At 38.2% G+C, this 19,564-nt stretch overlaps 1 protein-coding gene across 2 annotated transcripts; it reads left to right on the top strand.

Moving 5' to 3' along the window:
- The first annotated feature begins 1,827 nt into the window (after positions 1-1,827).
- Positions 1,828-19,398, top strand: LOC129792216 (mucin-2). Of its 2 annotated transcripts, XM_055831050.1 has the most exons (4): positions 1,828-2,500; positions 10,036-10,162; positions 12,821-17,645; positions 17,718-19,398. In XM_055831050.1, the coding sequence occupies exons 2-4, from the start codon at positions 10,041-10,043 to the stop codon at positions 18,570-18,572; spliced, it is 5,802 nt and encodes a 1,933-aa protein (XP_055687025.1). In that variant the 5' UTR covers positions 1,828-2,500; positions 10,036-10,040; the 3' UTR covers positions 18,573-19,398. The 2 variants fall into 2 exon arrangements, with proteins under 2 accessions (XP_055687025.1, XP_055687026.1); XM_055831051.1 differs by lacking the exon at positions 1,828-2,500 and having other exon boundaries at positions 10,026-10,162.
- The last annotated feature ends 166 nt before the right edge of the window (positions 19,399-19,564 follow it).

Raw genomic sequence — 19,564 nt, 5'->3', positions numbered from 1 at the left:
TTGTCGACTTTTACCACGGCCCTATTTGTTAAAAATTTTCTCTCTGTCTCTCAGTCTCTTGCCCAAAAAAGAGCCGGAAAACGAAGAAAAGACATGCAAGTCAGAGATCACACACATTTGAATCTCACCTGAAAAATCTTCTCGCGTGAAATCAGCACGAGGCTGTCCATCTGGCTGTTAAGGTAAGATTGGGATGCGAAAGACAAATTGAGAGGCGCGCTCTTACTGCGAGACGTGTGACGCGTCTCACGCTCCCGAACTTAATTTTCTTCTTTCGTCTTTTAAGAAAAGAAGAAAAATCTCATCAACAATTCTGCTGCACCGTTCGCTTCTCCCGGAATTGTCTCGAGCGCGTCGTGCCTTTCATGTTAGGAAGGAGAGAAGTTCAACAGTTTTAAAATCATCCAAGAAGTGGGTTAAGTAAACTTATATTTACCCAGAATCTCCACGTTTTTTTTTCTTTCACCTGTCTCTGCATTTTAAGAGGAGACGAGATGGAGTGAATTATGATTTTTGTACAGAGATTTTTCTGGCACAAAGTTATCGTTTTTTTAAACTTGTACTTTGGGTAGAAATTTCGTAGAATGTGTAAAAATTTGTAAAATCTGTAATAAAAGCATTTCTTGAGTAAATTAATCAGGGAACAAGTCAAATTAATTTGTTTGGAAGTCATTAAAGAAATAAAAAATTCACAGCTAAAAAGATAAAAAAGCTTACAAAATTGATAAAAGTTCTCGACAGGGATGCAGTCAGAAATCTATTCAATCTTTTAAAAATTGATGAAAAGAACGAGTAAGAGGTCACAGTTCCTGAAAATTATGAGTACAAAACAAAAAATATAACGGACTTGCTTGAATTTTAAAATTCTAACAGTTGACATTTAACCTCTTCTAAGATTTGAAGCTTCTTTTCTAACGTTTAACGATCTGACAATTCTTTTCTAAAGTTTAACGTAACCTTTGACGTTTTGTGTTTACAATCGTTTAATATTCCTTAAAAACATTTAAAATTTCTTTAATAACGTTAAACTTTGAGTTTTACGTTTATTATTTAACATTTGACATCTCTTTTTTAACAGGTCTGACGTTATTTTCTTAAGTACGTTTCAAATAAGGCCTCAAAGTCCTTTTTTTTGTATTTATTACGTAATTTTTAGTCAAAAAAATATTTTTTTTATCTATAAAAAAATGAATTGTCTTAATTTTTTAAGATGCTAACAGAGTCACCAGCCGCCACCAAGGCTTGAACAAAATCGAACTTCAGCCGCCGCTTCTCTGCACGGCTGGGGGCTCTAGTTTAGACCTTTTTAGAGAAAATTCACAGAGAAAAATTCAGGCAATTTTTAATCGCAAAATTTTGACCAAGAAGTATCTGAATATTCGTGATATCTCAATCTTCTTCTATCAGTCATTTTCCTTTAAAGTTATGAAGTTAAAATTCACTTAAGTTTTCCTTTAAAAACTTTTCTTCATTTCCCCAAAACTTTCAGCAAAAGCTCAATTTTTTTGTAAAATAAGAAAAAGACGAAAAAATAAGCCGATGAGTAATGCCAATTAAGAAAGCCCTTGATTGAAAGAAAGCATTAGATAACGGTCATGTACATGGCGCCACATATTCACTCCACCTTGCCCCGAGACATAGTAATGTGCATATAGTAAGTTCAACAGCAGTGTGGCGTATTATTTCGATCAGTGTTGCACAAGAAGTGCACGAAGGAGGTTTTTTTCAAGGTTCAATCACTCGAATCGCGTCAAGTGGAGCAACCAAATCCACCTTGAAAAATTTCCCGCTCATCATCCACGAGGGATGCGCGAGTGAGGAAAAGCGCACAAGAGGGGTGTGATGAGGAAAGATTATGTTGAGAGGAGTGCTGTGGTGGCATACACGATGGGGTAGACAAAGAGGAACCCGGCTTTCTTTGCGCACAAACAAACCATCTTCGTCTTATGGCACCATCTCACCCATCAGGTTATATTTTCCCACTCTTGCGCCGCATTTCTTCATTTGCAATTCCCGCACATCATTGTTGGAGTACGCGCTCACCTGTTTGCCTCCGCTGTGTGGTTGTGGCCGCCAAGAGAGACGAAGAGTGGCTGCTGGAACTTTAACAGTTTTTCCATCGAGCTGCCACAAGAACAAGTGCCCGCCTGGGAGATCTTAGTTGGTGCCAGTCACTCGAACTGATCTGATGTGCTTGCTCTCCTCTGGGATTCTCGCAACATTCAAGCACCCACCACCGGAAGATAGAGCTCCCTGTAGCGAAAGAACAAAAGATTTGTGCTTCAGTGAATAGTTAAACCTACAAAATATTTAAAAAACTTTCAGTGATAAAAAAAAGAATTTTTCTTGTGATTTGTGATGATTTTTCTGTAAATGAAAAATATTTCCACATAGTGCCAAGTTTGGTGGAAAAATTCATCGTGAAAAATTCCACCCAAGAGGAGCTCCCTAGAAGCATTTTTTTTTTAAATTTAACGAAGAGTCTCGGAATTTGCAGAGTGTGTGAGTAAAGTTCATGTTGGGAAGATGTACCTACATACAATTGTGTGTGCTCTTATGGCTTTTTAGAACGAGATTGTAAGAAAAATAAGTAAATTGCCATTTATAGAGCAAGAATCAAGTTGAGAGGCAAAAAAAAATACCTCGATTCTTCGCAAGAATAAGAAAAACTTGTTCTATAGAATTCTATATTTTCTTTTTCTTCTTACATTTGCCTCATATCCCCAATGATCTAGTAAATTTTTATTACTACACCACATTACATATTTTTCCTACAATCTCCTTGCTCAAAGGTACAATGAGGACTCTCATGATGCAGAGAAGGTTAATACTAATTACAAATAATGCCCTTGGAAGAGCTTTTTTCATCTCTTCCTCTGCTGTAGAATAATTATTTTTTTGTTTTCAATAAATTTTCCTACGCAAAAACCCATAAAAAATTGCACGAGAGAATGAACCAGAAAAACACCTTTTTTATTAATTAATAGCGTATATTTCACTGTATGGAGATTTAGTGAAGAAAAACAGAATGTTACACTGTGTACCAATGGAACTGTTGCTCCAAAGTTGTTGCTAATGAGCTTGAGATTTAATTAGAATGCAGAGTTTTGTTATGGAAAATATGTCAAGAATATTTATTTTACTTTTGTTTTGTTCTTTGCTATTTTCCGTCTCTGGGATCAAATTTTTAGTGATTAAGTTTTCTTTTATATCCAAAGAACAAGTTAAATAAATTGTTTGATGTTTAAGAAACGATTTGTTATTGCAAAATAATTAAATAGAATTTTTGTTTAATTATTAAATCAATTTGTTTAATATTTTTTTCAATTAACCGAAAGAGCTAAAATAAGATGATTTATCTAATTGGGCTGAAGTTCTAAAGTAATTTTACATTGCTGAGAAAACTCCTATTCCATTAAATTCATCTTCTTGATCATTTTGATTAAAAACTCTTCATCAAATGAAGGAGTTTACATATTTATATTCGTATAGCCCCTTTAACCCCTCAGTCGAGGAAATAATCTCGTAGACAACCGAAACATATTAAGAAATCGCCAAAGAAATTTCTTTCAATTTATCTCAATAGGAAAAGTTAACAAGCAAGGATTTGCACGAAAATGCAAAAAAAGACGTCATTGATTGCATTTTTTGGATAAATATTTACCAACCTTTCCCAGTGGGAAATTATTTGACGATTTTTGAAGATTAATTTATGCGTATCCTGATTATTATGAGTAAACTTCTTTCAAAGAACTATTCTTTGTTGAAAAAATCATCAAGAATAAATAATGTATTACTTGATATTTCTTCTTCATATCAATACAAAAGAGTATAGCACAAAGTATTTTGCAATACTCTTATGAAAATCTCCATTAAATTGTTACAAAATAATTTAAAAAAAAAGTGAATCAGTCCTTAATATTTTAGATTAAACCTTCTCATTATTGTAAATCAAATCAATTTTACGACATGATATGCAAATGCTGCAACAATTCCATCAACTTCCACACAACACTCCCATCTCAGTGGGGCAAATTTTGTACTTCTTATCTTTTAAGAAAACTCTCTTATTGCTTTTGCGAAAAAAAACGAACCAAAGTGTTGGAAAAAACTCATTTTTTTTAAAGCTTCTAACTGTGTACAGTAGTGTGAAATGTTGCAATCGTCGTCAATTTGTATTTTATACGCGCGTATATATGTACATTGAAAAAAGGCAGTTCTTTTTGCTGTCTCTTTAAAAGTGTTGAGTGCATTTTGAAATAAGACAATTGCAATTATAATTTCAGTATATGTGAATTGGATTAAGTGGATGGAGAGCCCGGTGTTTTACAAAAATATACACACAAGAAGGAGAAAGAAAAAAAAATCCCTCATATAGAGAACCGTGAGAGTTTTAGCAAATATTTTCACATGGTGTCGTTTTTCTTTCATCGCGCACCCAACAGACTTGAGCCCTCGATCGATCGTGCATGGAAATGCAAGAAAAGAGTTGAAGGATTTTTCTTTAAAACTCCTAAATTTACTTTTGCGTGCGGTGGCAAAATGTTTAATTTTGAATGATTGAGAAATTAATTCAAGTGAAACAAACAAAAAAAAAAGATGCGGAGACAGAGAAATAAGTACCTACCTAATATTGCAAAATCAATAAAAAATCACGAAATTGGATGAATTTTTTTTTGCGTGCGCATTCAAATTCTTCCCACGGAAATAATCAATAAATGAGCAATAAAAACTCAAATAGATTGGCCATTAGGCAAAAGAAAATCTTCCACGATAAATCTTCAATCTATGGCAAAATCATCTCTGATGGCAAAACAATGTTCTGTCTAAGAAAATAAAATTGAAAACTCTTAGGGTAGAGAGAAAAAATGTGATTTCAGCAGAGAAAAAAATGTGCAAGAACGCAGGACTTGCCACAGAAATTCCCTCTCATTGTTTCATCTCGTCGTGGCCAATATAAAACTTTTTCTTATAATACCTCCCCATCTTTGCCCATCTCTTTGCCATAACTTCTAGGTGGTGCGCGAAAGCTCATCGTACCCATGTATCTATTTTTAAAACATAATCTTCAAGGTGATCCTCCTCAAATCCTTCTTCTCGCCCCATTCTTATGCTTTTCCATTTCAATTTCTTTAAAATAAAAACGTACAACTCACCACACACCAGGTAATCGACCTCCGGAAGATTCTTTTCCACGCGCTCTTTTACCAACTTCTACACTTTTTTTTTCTTTCCTAAAATAGATAAAAAAAAAGAAACCCCTCCTCGTTAATTGCAAAGCCCAAAAAGATTTAGTGTTTTCAATGAATGCAAAAAAATAGAAGGAAAAATGTCTGTGAAGGAAAATGAACTGAAAATTTGTATAATTAATCGCTTGGCGCATTATTGCAACATCGTACACCTCGTTAACATGGTGAGAAGAGCAAAAATCTGCCCCGAAAATGTGACGAAAGTGCATGAAATGAGCTCGCGAATGGAAGAGAGCGCAGTTAGAAAGACTTCAAGTAGAACGAAAGCGACGAACCCGCAATTTCTTACGCCGCACACACATCTCTGCGCGTTCCTCCGCGGTGCAAGATATGTATATGAAATTACGTATGCAGAGAAGGTGAGTGTCGGTGGCAAAATGTGAAAGAAAGTGTTTTACATTTTATATTATGACCTACCGCGTGTGACACCGAAATAGGCAATTTTATTGAGAAAAATACTTTGAGTTGTGTTTAACCCACAAAAAATAAAGACAAAAAAATTCTCTTTTTCTTCACCACTAAATCCGTGCTGTGTGTGTGCAATTGGAATGATGTGCGATGATGGCATCATACCACTTTGCGTGGGGCACACAGACTCTCATTGAGCTAAGAAAATTTTATTTCTTCAAATAATTAAAAAAAAAAGAGAAATTTCCCTTTACAAAATTCCAATCACCCTGTATTCCATAACAAATTAAATAAATTCTAAACAGGAATGCAACTTAATCTACATAGAAGGTATAAAGGAAATTGTAAAAGAAACTAATATTGATGTGATTATTTAAATAAATCGCCTCAATCTACGTATAAGGAAAAATCTAAAGCAACAACATCTTCAACGAGTTCTATAAATCTCCGCAAAGTGTTGATGGTGTTGACATTGAAAAAGCTTCGAACATATTGAATTACATATTTTATCGTTTACAGTACATAAATAGAATTTAACAGATCAAAGGCGTTCAATGATCTTTGCAAAAGAATATTTAATAAGTTGATTCATTTTTGGGGATAGAATAGATAAAATTAGAAGAGATAATAGACTTCTTCTATAGAAGCACTTTCCTGAAAATTTGTGATTGTCAATTTATTCAAATTTATGCATCTCGTTTGATTTTTTTGGCAATATCTCCCAAGAACAAAAAAATCCTTAATTAAATTGTTTTCAAAATTCTCCGCGAGAAACATAATCTTTTCCAACACTACCAGTTTTTTCTTTGCTCTATGGAGCCTTAGAAGATGATGATGATGGTGGAAAAAATCCACACTTGGTAGGTGATTTAAGTGAGAAATATTCCGCTAAATTGATCAGCTGATTAAGTGAATGTGTGTGGATAAAATTAAGAGTTTGCTAATGACTCCAATATTGCTCTTCACAGCTCTCTTGATGAACGAACGAGTTCTTTCTCTTCCTTCCCCAATGATAAATTACATTCATTCCCATTTTAGCTTCTTCTCTCCGTGGTGGAGATATTACGAAATACCATACACGAGTGATTCGTCTCTCATGACCATTAATAAGAAGTGAAGTGGGCATTTTTTTATGCTCTTCATCTTCTTCAAGCTCTCCCACTTTGTGATTTTTTTTCTTCGTAAGAATTAATTTGATGTTTTGGCGTTTTGAGGTGCGCATCTCACTAAATAATAATAATTTGAAAGAGAAATTAATTTATATGGCTCTACTTTTTTTTCTCTTAAACATCTTCTCTTCTAAACTCATCAAGAATTCTTTTTTTTTTCAACACCACCAACCGCCTAGAAGACGTGCTTATGAGATGTTAATCGCATTAAGAAACATTAACCTCTTCTTCGGGCTCAATATTCTCTTCCTTCCACGGTTTTTTTGTGCCCCATGTTCTGCGCTCTTTTTTTCCCCAACTAATTCAAGCTCTATACGCGTAAAAACGACAAGTTCATCCGGTGTTAGAATTTTTTTTCTTACATCTCCTTCGTGTGTGAGATTTTTGCTGGAAGAAGGTGAATTAGTTTCAATAGTGCGGAGTTAAGTTGTTGTCTATATGAGAGTTTAGTTTAGGAGGTGAAAAAGAATGTCCAAAAAGCTTCGTCTTTTCTACTTCTTCCTTTCATTTTCCCCCCTCTCAAAAAAAAAGAATAATTACTCAGTAAATCATTTCTTTTCCACCTAGAGAGACAATTCGTGGTATGTATGAGAGAATTAAGAGGAGCTCAAATATTTTATTGTGCCCCATGGGAAAAAATTGATTTCACGGTCATGATTCCATGAAGAGGGAAATTATATATTTTTTTCATGAAAATTTTCGGGTAAGAAAAAGACATTCAACTGCGTGTGCGATAAAATGACTTTTATAGTGCAAAATTAATCGCTTCAAGAGTGGCGGAAAGTTCATCAAAATTCAATTTAATTTCGCGTGTCATTTGGAACCCGATTATGGATTTATTTTATAACGTCTATGTGAGCTGCTATAAATGCCATGGCTAAGAGATTGAAAATTAAAAGTTTATTGGACAGGGTGTATCGTGTTGGTTTAGAAAGGGCATTAATTAGTAGCAAAATTTCGTTTTTTTTTTTATAAAACATTTTTGCGAGAAATTCCTCTGAACTTGATTCTTTTTAAAAAATCTTTTGATTTTTGTTATTGTGAAATTAACAATTATTCTATTTTTATTTTTATTTTTTTTTGTAGTTTTAAGGACTTTATAAAATAAATTATTTGCACCTAGACTAGGCAAAAGGACTGAAATATCATTTGATTAATTTGAAACACCTTTTTTGGCATAGCCTGTTGTCTAATCCATTTAATTTCAACCTCTTCCACCCACAGGCTAAAAAAAAACTCAACGAGTCTTTTTTTTTTTAAATAAATTTCGTGAGTTATTTAATTTGGAATGACACGCTAATAAAGAAAAAGTAGATTGAAATTGAAATTTCATTGCCACATCCTGGATTTATTGTTAAATTTGCGGTGTCGCGGAGAGAAGTTTTTTTCTTATGCAAAGTAGGGTATGTGTCAATCGCCATGTGCAAGAATTTCTCACATCGCACACACAAAAAGAGTTCCTCGGCGCCCAAATGAAAAAAAAAATGTAGGTAGAGTCAATTATGGCTATATATTTGAACTTTTAGCACTCTGTGAGTGATTGACTGAGAAATTATGCTCTCGAGGGGGGGGAACGCAAGAAATTTCGCTCATTCGAACGTGATTTATTCTTCATCATCGCGGCATCTTTCACCATCATCATGGAGATGTTGGCAGAAATGTAGAATGTTTGATGCGGAAAGAATGTAGGTTGACCACGAATTTTTTTTCTCTCTTCTTGCCCACTTCCTATATCGGTGGCAAATTGAGGAAGAAAAGATGCGATTGAGTCATAAAATTTTTTTAATGGTTCCACACACACAGGCAGCGCAAAAGAACTCAATGATGGGAAATTAATGGAATAACGAGGGGTAAATGACGATCTCACAACAATTTTTCGGTCATGATCTCCGGGGCACAAGACTCCACCACACACATAAGATTGTTCTTGAAGCATACATAACTCTCAAAGAGAGGCTATCCTCCTTTTTTTTTTAGTTAATTTTCAGTTTTATTATTCTTCAGATAAAATTTATGGTAAATTGGTTTGAGGAGAGTTACGATGGTCATTTTGTGGCGCAATTTGCATTCAAGTGCTGGGATCTTTTTTTTATTATTTTGTACGTAGAGATTTTGATTTGTGGTTTAGTATTCCAAGAAGTGGAGTAATGAGAATCTAGGATGTGGAACAGAGAGTTCAGTGACACATTTTTGGTGTTGGAGGACATTTAGAACTTATTTTTCTATTCTAAAAATTAAATTTCATCCCATTTCTTAAGTTTTTTTTTGGCTTTAAGTTCATAAATAAAAAGAATTAATTTCCTGTAAGAAACTATCGCTTGTTAGAATATTTCCACGTACCTTTAAGTTCATTGAGAAGCAGGCATAAATACATTGAACACTAAACAGCCACGCAGCATCATCTTCTGCAAACAACAGCATTTTGCAAAGTTTGTGAAGCTCTGTACATTCTGTGTGCGGAGAGAAAGCAAAAAGACAATAATGTGTAAATTGGCACAGGATGAATATCGTGAAATGGAGAATTAATCAGTGGTTTGGTGTTAATTGGAATTTATGGCATTTTATGCCAATTGGCTAAACACATAGACACACACCGTAAGATCTCAATGGAAAATATTCACGTCAATTTGATGGAATTTTGCAGTAAAATTCTTCAATTTACCTTCACTTTGTGTGCGCACTCGCCACATAATTAAATCCAAATCCATCATTCTGTCCTCCTTGGGTCATTCTCACAGTTGCTCCACTTCCAAAACATTTCTCTCCGTGCTGTATCTACTGCTTGTATCAAGGCGTGAGGGTTTGTGCGCGCGCGGGGAATGTGTGCACTATGGCATAAGACACTCAGCGGCCGGTCATAGAGCGAGCAAGCAATTTTAATTGGGAAAAATGGCAAACTTGAAATTGACACAACCAAGTTGTAACCTTAATAAATTTCTCTCTGTGACTGTAGAGAGACTTTTGCCATATACATGCTGAATTTTGCAGTGAATGAAAAACCTCAAGTTGGTGGCCTCGTTCATAATAATAAACAAATAGCAAAACGTTCCCAGCTGTGAGTTGTGTGCAATCACCACATGGAGTCCTCTCTCCCTTTGAAGCTAAAAAAGGAGCAAAAAAAAGTGCAATGACAAGAATTTCTTCAATATAAACGCATAATATAATATTTTTAATCTCTTCCGGTTTCTCTCACCTCTTTCACCATACAGATCAGATGATGAAGCTCATGCTGGTGCTGCCCGTTCTCTTATTGCTAATATCATCCACAACAGCACACCCAGTGAGTGAGGATGAGGAGACGGATAGTGATTCCGCGAGGCGAATCATCGGCTCCAGGTAAGGCGTGCACACAGACACATCATTTTCCCATCAATGACGAGCTATTAATTGATGCAAATTCAAGATTATGCCAACACATTATCGCATCACATCGCACGTCCCAACGGGAATTGCGCGAGATGCGGTGAAATGTGCCAAAAATTCTCAACAAACTGTTGTATGTACTGCCTTCAAGGCAAAAATCACACTCCGATGCCTTTTTCTTCTCCACATACAATTCTCCTCACTACTCTTATAAATAAATTATATTAACACAAGGGAGAAGAGATTTAGAGCACGTGATGTACACACAATCCCATAGGAATTAGTTTTTTTTTTTGCCTTTATGAAACATTAAAACTTCTCTTAAACTATAAATTAATAATGTTGCGCGATAGAGTAAATACTGGGTATTTGAGATAATTCAGAGCGGCTTCTCAATTGAACTGCATTTGCAATCAAATGCCGTATTTAGATTCAATAGCCATAGCAATGTAATTAAATGACTCATTAGGTTAATTAATATCATGCGAGAGAGTTCTGTGAGAAGTTTTCTTTCTCTTCTTATTTTGCACCATAAGAACTTATTGCATAAGTTGCATAAGCAAGTCCAAGATGAGTTTGATGAGTTTTATTGCAAATCAGGACCACCCACTGATCATTTGGTGTTGAATGGATGTTTCTATGCAAGCTTCTGTACTAAATGGAAGAAATTTATTCATTTTTAAGTTTTGAAAAAAAGAATTTAACGGTTTTTTTCTTATTTAAATTTTATTGGGTTATGTGAAGGATACACGAAGCGTGCCTTTTTGCCATGTTGAACAGATTTGAATTAAATATTACAGAAAAACTCCCAAAGAGTAAAAAAAATCAAAACTGTAGGAAAAACGAAAAGAAAACGATTTGAAAAATACCCAAAGAATTATTTTAAAGAGAACTTTTCACAGACTTCTACTCTTGATTGATTTGTATGAAAGTAGAACAAATTGACATGTACAAAATTGCAATTTGCATCTCATTTAGCACTATTAACACCATTCAAAGTCATGAGGACAAAAAGAACGTTTTGAGATTTGATTCAAATGATTTTTTTGCGTAATTAATAGTTTACAGATTAGCACAAAAATAGCATTTAATTTAATCATTTCTGGCATAAATTTGATTTATGCTTAAATTCTATTTTATTACCCAAAAGTTTCATTACACACAGCAACTTTGTACCGGCAAAGAAATTCAAATTCATCACTAAATGAGAAACTTGTCGTCAATTTTTTCTTTAATTAATGAACAAGACTTCCTGATTATTCGTACAAACCAATATGTATGATACTTCCTGATTGCGATAAGGAAGCATCGATTAATCTTCAAATTGTACATCACTCCTCCCGTATTGTTGCTCCCTTGGCTTTCGCACCTGGCGGAAACCGTTGTGCTCTCCAAGCTGAGCACCAATAATGGGCTTGAATACTGCCCGAGAGTCAATATTTTTGTATAAAATATACGACGGAGAGGAGTTTTGCGCAAAGAGGAATATTTAACGGTATTCGGCACGTTAAAATGTGACAGATTATGAAAGATTATGGAGACTCTCTGCGCGCGCGATGCAAACCAATAATCTCCATCGGCGCGGAGTTATTAATGAATGGAATGACCATGTTCGCATCAAAGGTACATCGCGGCGTGCACGACAACCCAATATTTGCCTCCCAGTCAAAATGATGAAGCATAAACGGATTTATGTAATACAACCATGCTCGATTTCTTTCACGGCAAAAATCTTCTTTTTTTTTTTTTCGGTATTACTTCCTCGCTCGCGGACAGCAAAATGCGAATCATCATCAACTACTCACCAGAAAATTGATTACACGGCTTTTGCTTTCAATTTGAAGTCTCTTTTTGCCTTCTCGCACACAATCTTCATCTCCAATTCAATATCATGGCGCACCAGAGTCTTCATTTTACTATCTTCATTCGCATCCCTCCACGCATGACTTACACCGACGTTTTTTTTTTTCATCTTCTTTCTATAACTTTGTGCTTTCATTTGAACCGTAACACGCTTCAGTTGTAGCTTTTTTTGCTCCACACACACTGTGTGGTTCTTCTCAATTGAAATCCCCCTTGCACAGCTTCTTCCTCGTTGTGGCAACAATGTCGCGTGTGAATGATGGAGAATGATATTGTCTATTGAACCGCTTTTTTCCATCATCCATTGACCACAAGTCTCAATGTCTTCATCAAAGACTTTTTCTTGCCATGAGATTATTTTTTCCAAGAAAGAACGGATATTGTTGATCATTCAACTGTTTTTTAGATTTAAATTTTGTTAGGTTATAACGTAGATGTAGATGCGGCGTCCTTCGCCATATTAAAAAAAGATCCTTAAGGTTCTAGAATAGAGAAAAGAAAAGATTTATTAAGAAAACTTATAGAGAACAATCCAGAATCATGCGCTTTGTAAGCTTCTCATGCATACCACCCATTTAAGTCTTCTGATACTAAAATAAGAAGAAAATTCCCTTGTGAGATAGAGATCACCGCACAAAAGCATTTCAATGAGGAAGACCACAAAATATTGCAATTATTCGATACAGTTAATCAATATCTCACATAATAATGTACAATAAAGAACTTCTTGCACGTCTTGACATTGAAAATCTCTTTCTTCTTCCACAGCGTGGTCACGTCCGTGTCTGTGGTGATGAATGGCAAGAAACCGGAATTTACTGATGCAATTGGGAAGCCAGTACCACGACCCTTGGTCCCACCGCAAGTGGCCAGTCCCATCAATCTCCTCAATCCCGACAAGTATGAGTTCTACACATTCGATGAGTCCGGGGATCTCATAAAGCGCCTCATGACAATGGAAGAGATTCAGAGTATTGTTGCTGGTGGCGACGGCGAGGGAAGTTTGCTTATGAGCTCACAAAATAGCACATCTGAGAATGATAACAAAGTTGATGAGATTGTGGAAAGTGTGCAGAATGTACTGAACAAGGAAATGGAAGCTAAGAAGAATGCAACACATGCTGGTCATCCCATCTTTGATACACCAGACGTTTCGTCGTCGTGGAGTCTGATTCTCCCAGCAATTTTTGGCAATACTGGAAACCACGAGATTATCACGCATAAACCCCCAGCAATTGCCATGACACCTGAAAGTGAGCTAATGGAGCACAGAGAAACCCCCACAAAAGCTCCTGCCACAGTTGGGCCAACAAAAGCTGCCGAAGTACCCACAAGAACTACAGAAATTCCAGTAAAGGTCACATCAGCACCATCAAAGCCCACAGAATTACCTTCAAAATCCACAGTGATGATTACAGAAGCTACAGAAAAAATCACTGAAGCCTCAAAGAAACCATCAACTCCACAAAATGATGAAATGAAGAACATCCCGCTGTACCATCGTCCAGGAAGCTCTTCAACTGCTTCGGAGAAGACAACAGAAGCTTCTACCCCAGTCAGTGTGAGTATTTCAACGGAAGCCCCTCAAACGAAAGCAACGACACGTACAACACCCCCAATGCGCGTGAGGGTTACAGCAAATCCCAATAGGACAAAAGTCACCAGCACCAGGAAGCCCACAGAGACGTCTACAGTGCAAAAAATAACTCACTACTCGACGGTTATCTCGAAAATCCCTCTAATTTCCTCATCAAGGCTCCCAGTGACTAAACTTCCGGTAACTTCAAAGATCCCCCAAATATCTACAACACAAAAAATCCCAGAAACTTCCACAACGCAGAAAATCCCAGAAACTCCCTCCACGCAAAAAGTCTCGGAAGTTAGTTCAACGGAAAAAATCCAAGAAGCATCCACAATGCAGAAAATCCCAGAAGTTTCTTTAACACAGAAAATTCCAGAAGTTTCTTCAACACAAAAAATTAAAGAAACTCCCTCAACAACACAAAAAATTAAAGAAACTCCCTCAACAACAGAAAAAGTGCCCGAAAGGATAGAAACAACAATGAAAATTCCATCATCCACAGAGAAATTTGAGAGAATCCCTCCGATTGCATTGACGACAAAGAAATCCCCACAGACAACATCCAGCATGCCAACAAATTCACCAGCAACGCCAACAATTGCAATTACCGAAAGAACAACCCCAAAGGCACCAGCTGTGGCCACGCAGACAATTAGCATGGCACAAGTCACGGAGAAAACGCAAGCTGTGACCACACCAAAGCCATCACCAACAGCGAGTACAGCATCTGTGGCCATGGAGGCATCTACCATGACCTCAGTGAATGGCCCCAACATTGACGATGCGGCTGAAACAATGCAGAAGCCACAGAATGCGGAAAAGCCAATTGAGGAGTCCGACGAGGATGAATCCGCCGCACTTGAGGAGAACTCAATCAACCAAATAATTCAAGCACTTAGCAGCTACCCGGACACACCGTCCACATCTCTATCATCAATGGAATCAACGTCCGATGGTACAACCGTGAAGCACCCCGAGCACGGTGATGAGGAAAAAATGGCAACAACTGTAAAAGTAATTTCGGTCAGTGAACCAGTGAAAAGTGCCGAGACGACGGAGAGAACAGAAGAAACACACGGCACGGATCATGTGGGAAAGCCCAGCAAGATATTTGCAAACAATCAATTGTATGTGGATGAAGCAGACCCGCAAGTGTCGGAGATCAGTACAACGCCACAGTATGAGGATGTAACAACCACGGAAATGTCTCTGGAGGAGGAAGAGGAGGAGGAGACAGAGGCTGCAACGGAATCGGCCCCCCAGGTTGCCGAAAACCTCATTCCAGGGCCACAGAATAGTGGGATTGCGGAGCTCATTGATCGTTTTATTGCCGCCAATTCAAATAGTGTTGCTGTCACGTTAACACCCATGGAGGCACAGCCCATGATTCCCAAAGTTGAACAAATGATTCAGACAGCGCTGCGCAAAAATATAACAATGATGGATTTTGTAGATCAAGCTGCCACAGTGGCATCCATTCTTCAAGGTGATGAGGCTGAGGAGACAGCCACCGAATCTGGATCTCCTCCGGATTTTATGAGCAACCTCGAGGAATCTCTTTCGAATCTCCTGTCTCAGGTTACAGATGAACGTCCCCACTCTGTGCCATTGGTTGAAGATCCCAATATTGAAAGTAAAATGCCCAATATTGATGCAGAAAATGCCATGGCTGAGGATCCCACAACAACTGAAATGCCCCAAGAAGACTTCCCAACAACCACAATTATCAATGAATTTGATGAGCTAAAAGAAGCAACAACTTTCACAGAAAGCCCAAATGAATTTCCCACTGAGCATCCAACGGAAGCTCCTGAGGCAGAAACTGAAGAGCCATCATTGGAGGAATTTAAGACTGAAAGCCCCACAGAGAGTCCCGAAGATGCTGATTTGCCACAAACAACACCCTATGAGGAATCTGATCCTGATCAAAAATTCCATAAATTGGAATCATTGGCCCAGGTAAAGGATTCCGAAGATAAAGTTGAGAATAATGAAGTCCGGGTGGAGACATCAATTGTCAAGGAAACATCTTCTATATCCTTCCAACAGCAGAAGCCAATTAATATCTCCAAATTAAGTCTCTCACAGATTAAAAGACCCGGAAATGAGGGTACAGGAAATTTTGAATTTCATGAAACAATAAAAATTCCAGGAAAGCCACAAATATCCAAAACAACTGAAATTCCTGAGAGCAATGAAAGTCCCAAAAGCACAGAAATCCCCAAGATAACAGGAAATCCGGGAATCACTGAAAGTTCTCCGGGAGTAACAGAGAGTCCGGAAAAATTGGAAATTACCGATAGAATAGACAGAACTGAGATTCCAGGCAGGGAAGAAGTCACTGAAAGAACTGAAGAGAAAACAGAATTTCCAGATGAAACCACAGAGAAGGTAACTCAAATCTCAGAAGATTTTACAGAATTCCCAAATACAATCGATGATACTCAGGATTCTGGACCCCTGACATCGGATATTCTCAGCATAATTGGCACAGTCGGTGGAATGCTGTTGGACAATAGTGTCCCAACAGGTGTGGAAGATCTCGCGACAGCACCGATTGATGACACCACTGATGCAACAACACATTACTCGCCACTCGGTGAGACCACGGCCGTTCCCACGGAAACTCCCGCCACTGAAATACTTGAAGCTCTACCAACGGAGAGTGATGAAATGTCCAGAGAAACGGGGCAATATGAAGATTCATCATCGCTTTCCCCAGAAGATTTCACAGCGCTTCCCACAGAAGTTCCCTCAACGCTGGCTGATCTTGTCCAGGAGACTTTCTGGACATTCGATGGGAGTACAGGGAAGCCAACAACAAAGTTTAATCCCCTGAACTTCCGGAAGAATGATGTTGAAGAGAATATTGCAACGGAATCAGATCAAGAATCAAATACCGTGGTGACGGATGATGCCACCAGCAGTGAGGAGATCACGCAGAAGACAACACAGAGATCATCGCCCAAGACAACGCAGTACAAATTCATAGCAGTCGGTGTGACGCGTCGAGATGATGGGGCACCACTTAATGTACCGACACCTTTTGGCTTTCACACGCGTGTCACGGAGGTAATTGTCCCAGAGACAACAACAGAGATCCTCCGCGAGACAACGACACTTTCCCACGATGATTCCACTGATGACGATGCCACCAATGCCACGCCGCAAATGGATGAAAGTGAGGAGATCTATGTGAGACTCGGGGAAGCCACGGAGAAGGCAGCTGCTGAGGAGACAACGGTAATTAATGAAGAACGCACCGAGGAGGAGAATTCAATTGCCGAAGAGGAGGATTCCCCAACAACAGTTCGCGCATCATCACAGAAACGCCCTGTCTCCGTATTTCACGTCAACACCCCAAAGCCAGCTCATATATCGCCGGCACTCAAGCAAAATCCCCGCAAGCCTGTTCCTGTGAATCTCAAACCAGCCCCAAAGGAAGCTCTCGGACTGGAACAGAGCACGCAGCATCTCGATCAAGATCTCATTGATTTTGTGAATTTATGCAATGAATTGGCTTTCACGTACTGGAAAGCAATGACTGCCGAAGGAATTAGCACATCCCGTAGCATTGTTGTTGCACCCTTTGCCATCACCTCAATGCTGGCCATGATCTTCCTTGGGGCACGTGGAGCTACCTCCGGTGAGATGAATGAAATTCTTCGCTTGGACGAAATGGTCACATTCAATCCACACGCTGTGTTCAGAAATGTGACGGATTCCATTGAGAATCTCCGGGAGAGTGGAGTCTTCACTAGTGCTGTGGTGCGTGAATTGTTCAGTGATCGCGCAAAAGGGAAACTCCTGTCGTTCTACAAAGATAAAGTTCAGCAATTCTACTCGGGGCACGTTGAAGAAGTCAATTATGCTGTGATCAATGACATCATACGGCGCAGAACGAATTTACTCATGAAGCGGCATACGTGGGGAAAGGTCATGGAATTCCTTAAAACAAATACTATCACTATGCGCCCTCCCTTGGCTACAGTATCTGCGAATATTTTTAAGGTACATCCTTTCCTCTTTTGCACGTTTTTTATCATTTAATCATTTAATGATAAAATTGATTTTTTTTCACAGACTGACTGTTCCAAAGCATCCAGCTTCGATCGTGACGGTGAGATGTTCTTCCAAATTTCTCCAGTTGTCCGGCAACGTCGCCTTGTACCCCTCCCAGCTGCTGTCTTCCGGTCAGGTTTTATGGCGGGCTATGATCCGGAATTGGATGCCACAGCCGTTGCCTTTGGGAGCAGCAATAACATTGTCAGCACATTGCTAGTTATGCCTGGGCAGCAGGGCCACCTACAATCAGGTGATAGCCTCGATCGTCTCGAGATTGCCCTCCTGCAAAATGGCATCACAAAGAATGCATGGCGTCGTTTGCTTACAACCCTCATGGAACGTCCTGGACTTGAGTTGCAGATTCCCAAATTCACTCATCGCTCCTTCATCAATGCCACCAGTGCGCTCCAGCGAATGGGCCTCAATGATCTCTTTGATTCCGAAAAATCTGACCTGCGAGGCCTTACGGCATCCGCCAGCAAGGATATGTTCTTCTCGGATATGGTGCAAATAAATGCTTTTGCCACATGTGGCGAAGATAAAGCCCCGGATCAGCATCATGTGGAGGTTTATCCATCACCACCAATTCAAAAGGGTTTCTACTTGGGCGAATTCACCCGTGGCCTGGTGGACGATTTGCCCGAGAGTATTCGTATGAAATTGCTAATGACACAGGAGCACCAGAGAGCACTCTTTGATCCCTTCTACGAAACCAAATATCTCGAACTCCCTCTGTCGCTGCGTCCTCGCCAAGCAAGAATTCCAGAAGCACCCAGGCTGCGATTTGATCGTCCTTTCCTCTTCTTTGTGCGCCACAACCCAACGGGAATGATCCTCTATATGGGACGCTTCAGTCCACGACTTCATCCATAAAGTCTCATTTAATCATCCTCCTCCCTACCCAACTAGCATGTATTGATTTTTCACGAGTCACGACACGTCAATATGGCCAGGGAACGATCTCCTGGCGACGTGTCAACCCTTTGTGGAAAAAAAATCAATAGTCGTCTTGTGCTATTGTAGGTGAGAATCAGGCACACACACAGAGAATAGAGCACAATCCCTAGCAAAATAAGTCGTTAGGTTTTTAAAAGAGAAAAGTTTAGTAATTTAGAATATATCTTATTTATTCCTTCTAATCATCGTAATTAGATTGTAAGTTTAGCAAGAGTTTTAGAATACTTTTATGTATCTGGGTTAGTGGACAAATTTTCAAAAAGAAAAAATTTCTGATATCCATCAGCATTGTGGTTATCAATCTCACATGATTGCGGCACTTACATTCATCGGCATTCATTAATTTGGACTCACAAATTCTCCACACCATGTGACTTCAAATTGACGAATTCGCGACATAAATTAATTAAAATAATTCTCCTTAGTTCTTCCACTTAATCATTGTTCAAGTGGGAGCTACATAAAATGAGGCGAATGTAAATGCAGCGATTGAATCATTACTAAATTCTCTCTTTTTTCTCTCTTCCCACCTATTTTCCAATTCTCTCTCTCTCACACTACATTATATTTAATAATTACAATTAATAAGAAAAGAAAATAATTTATGTCTTTAGAAATTTATAAAGAATAAGAATCAAAGAGAAACATCGTATCAGATTTTCATCTGTAATTCCAGTTTTTTTTTTTATATTCGCAAGAATTTTCCTACAAATAAAAGTATTTTGTGTAAATAAGTCCAAAAGTGGCGTTTTTCTTCTTCGCTTTTTTCGTTCTAATTGGCACAACCAAAAAAATCCCATTTAGCGAGATGTTTTGTTGAGAAAAAAAGCGTCAATCAAACATTGGATGATGCTGATTAGTGACTGGATGCGACGTGGTAACAGCTGCGCGGACGTTTTGCAAATTTT

Source organism: Lutzomyia longipalpis, chromosome 3 (genome assembly GCF_024334085.1).
Source record: "Lutzomyia longipalpis isolate SR_M1_2022 chromosome 3, ASM2433408v1".
In the NCBI taxonomy this organism is placed as follows: Eukaryota; Metazoa; Arthropoda; class Insecta; order Diptera; family Psychodidae; genus Lutzomyia; species Lutzomyia longipalpis.
Note: the sequence above shows the minus strand (reverse complement) of the source record. Positions and strands in the feature narration are given on the sequence as shown.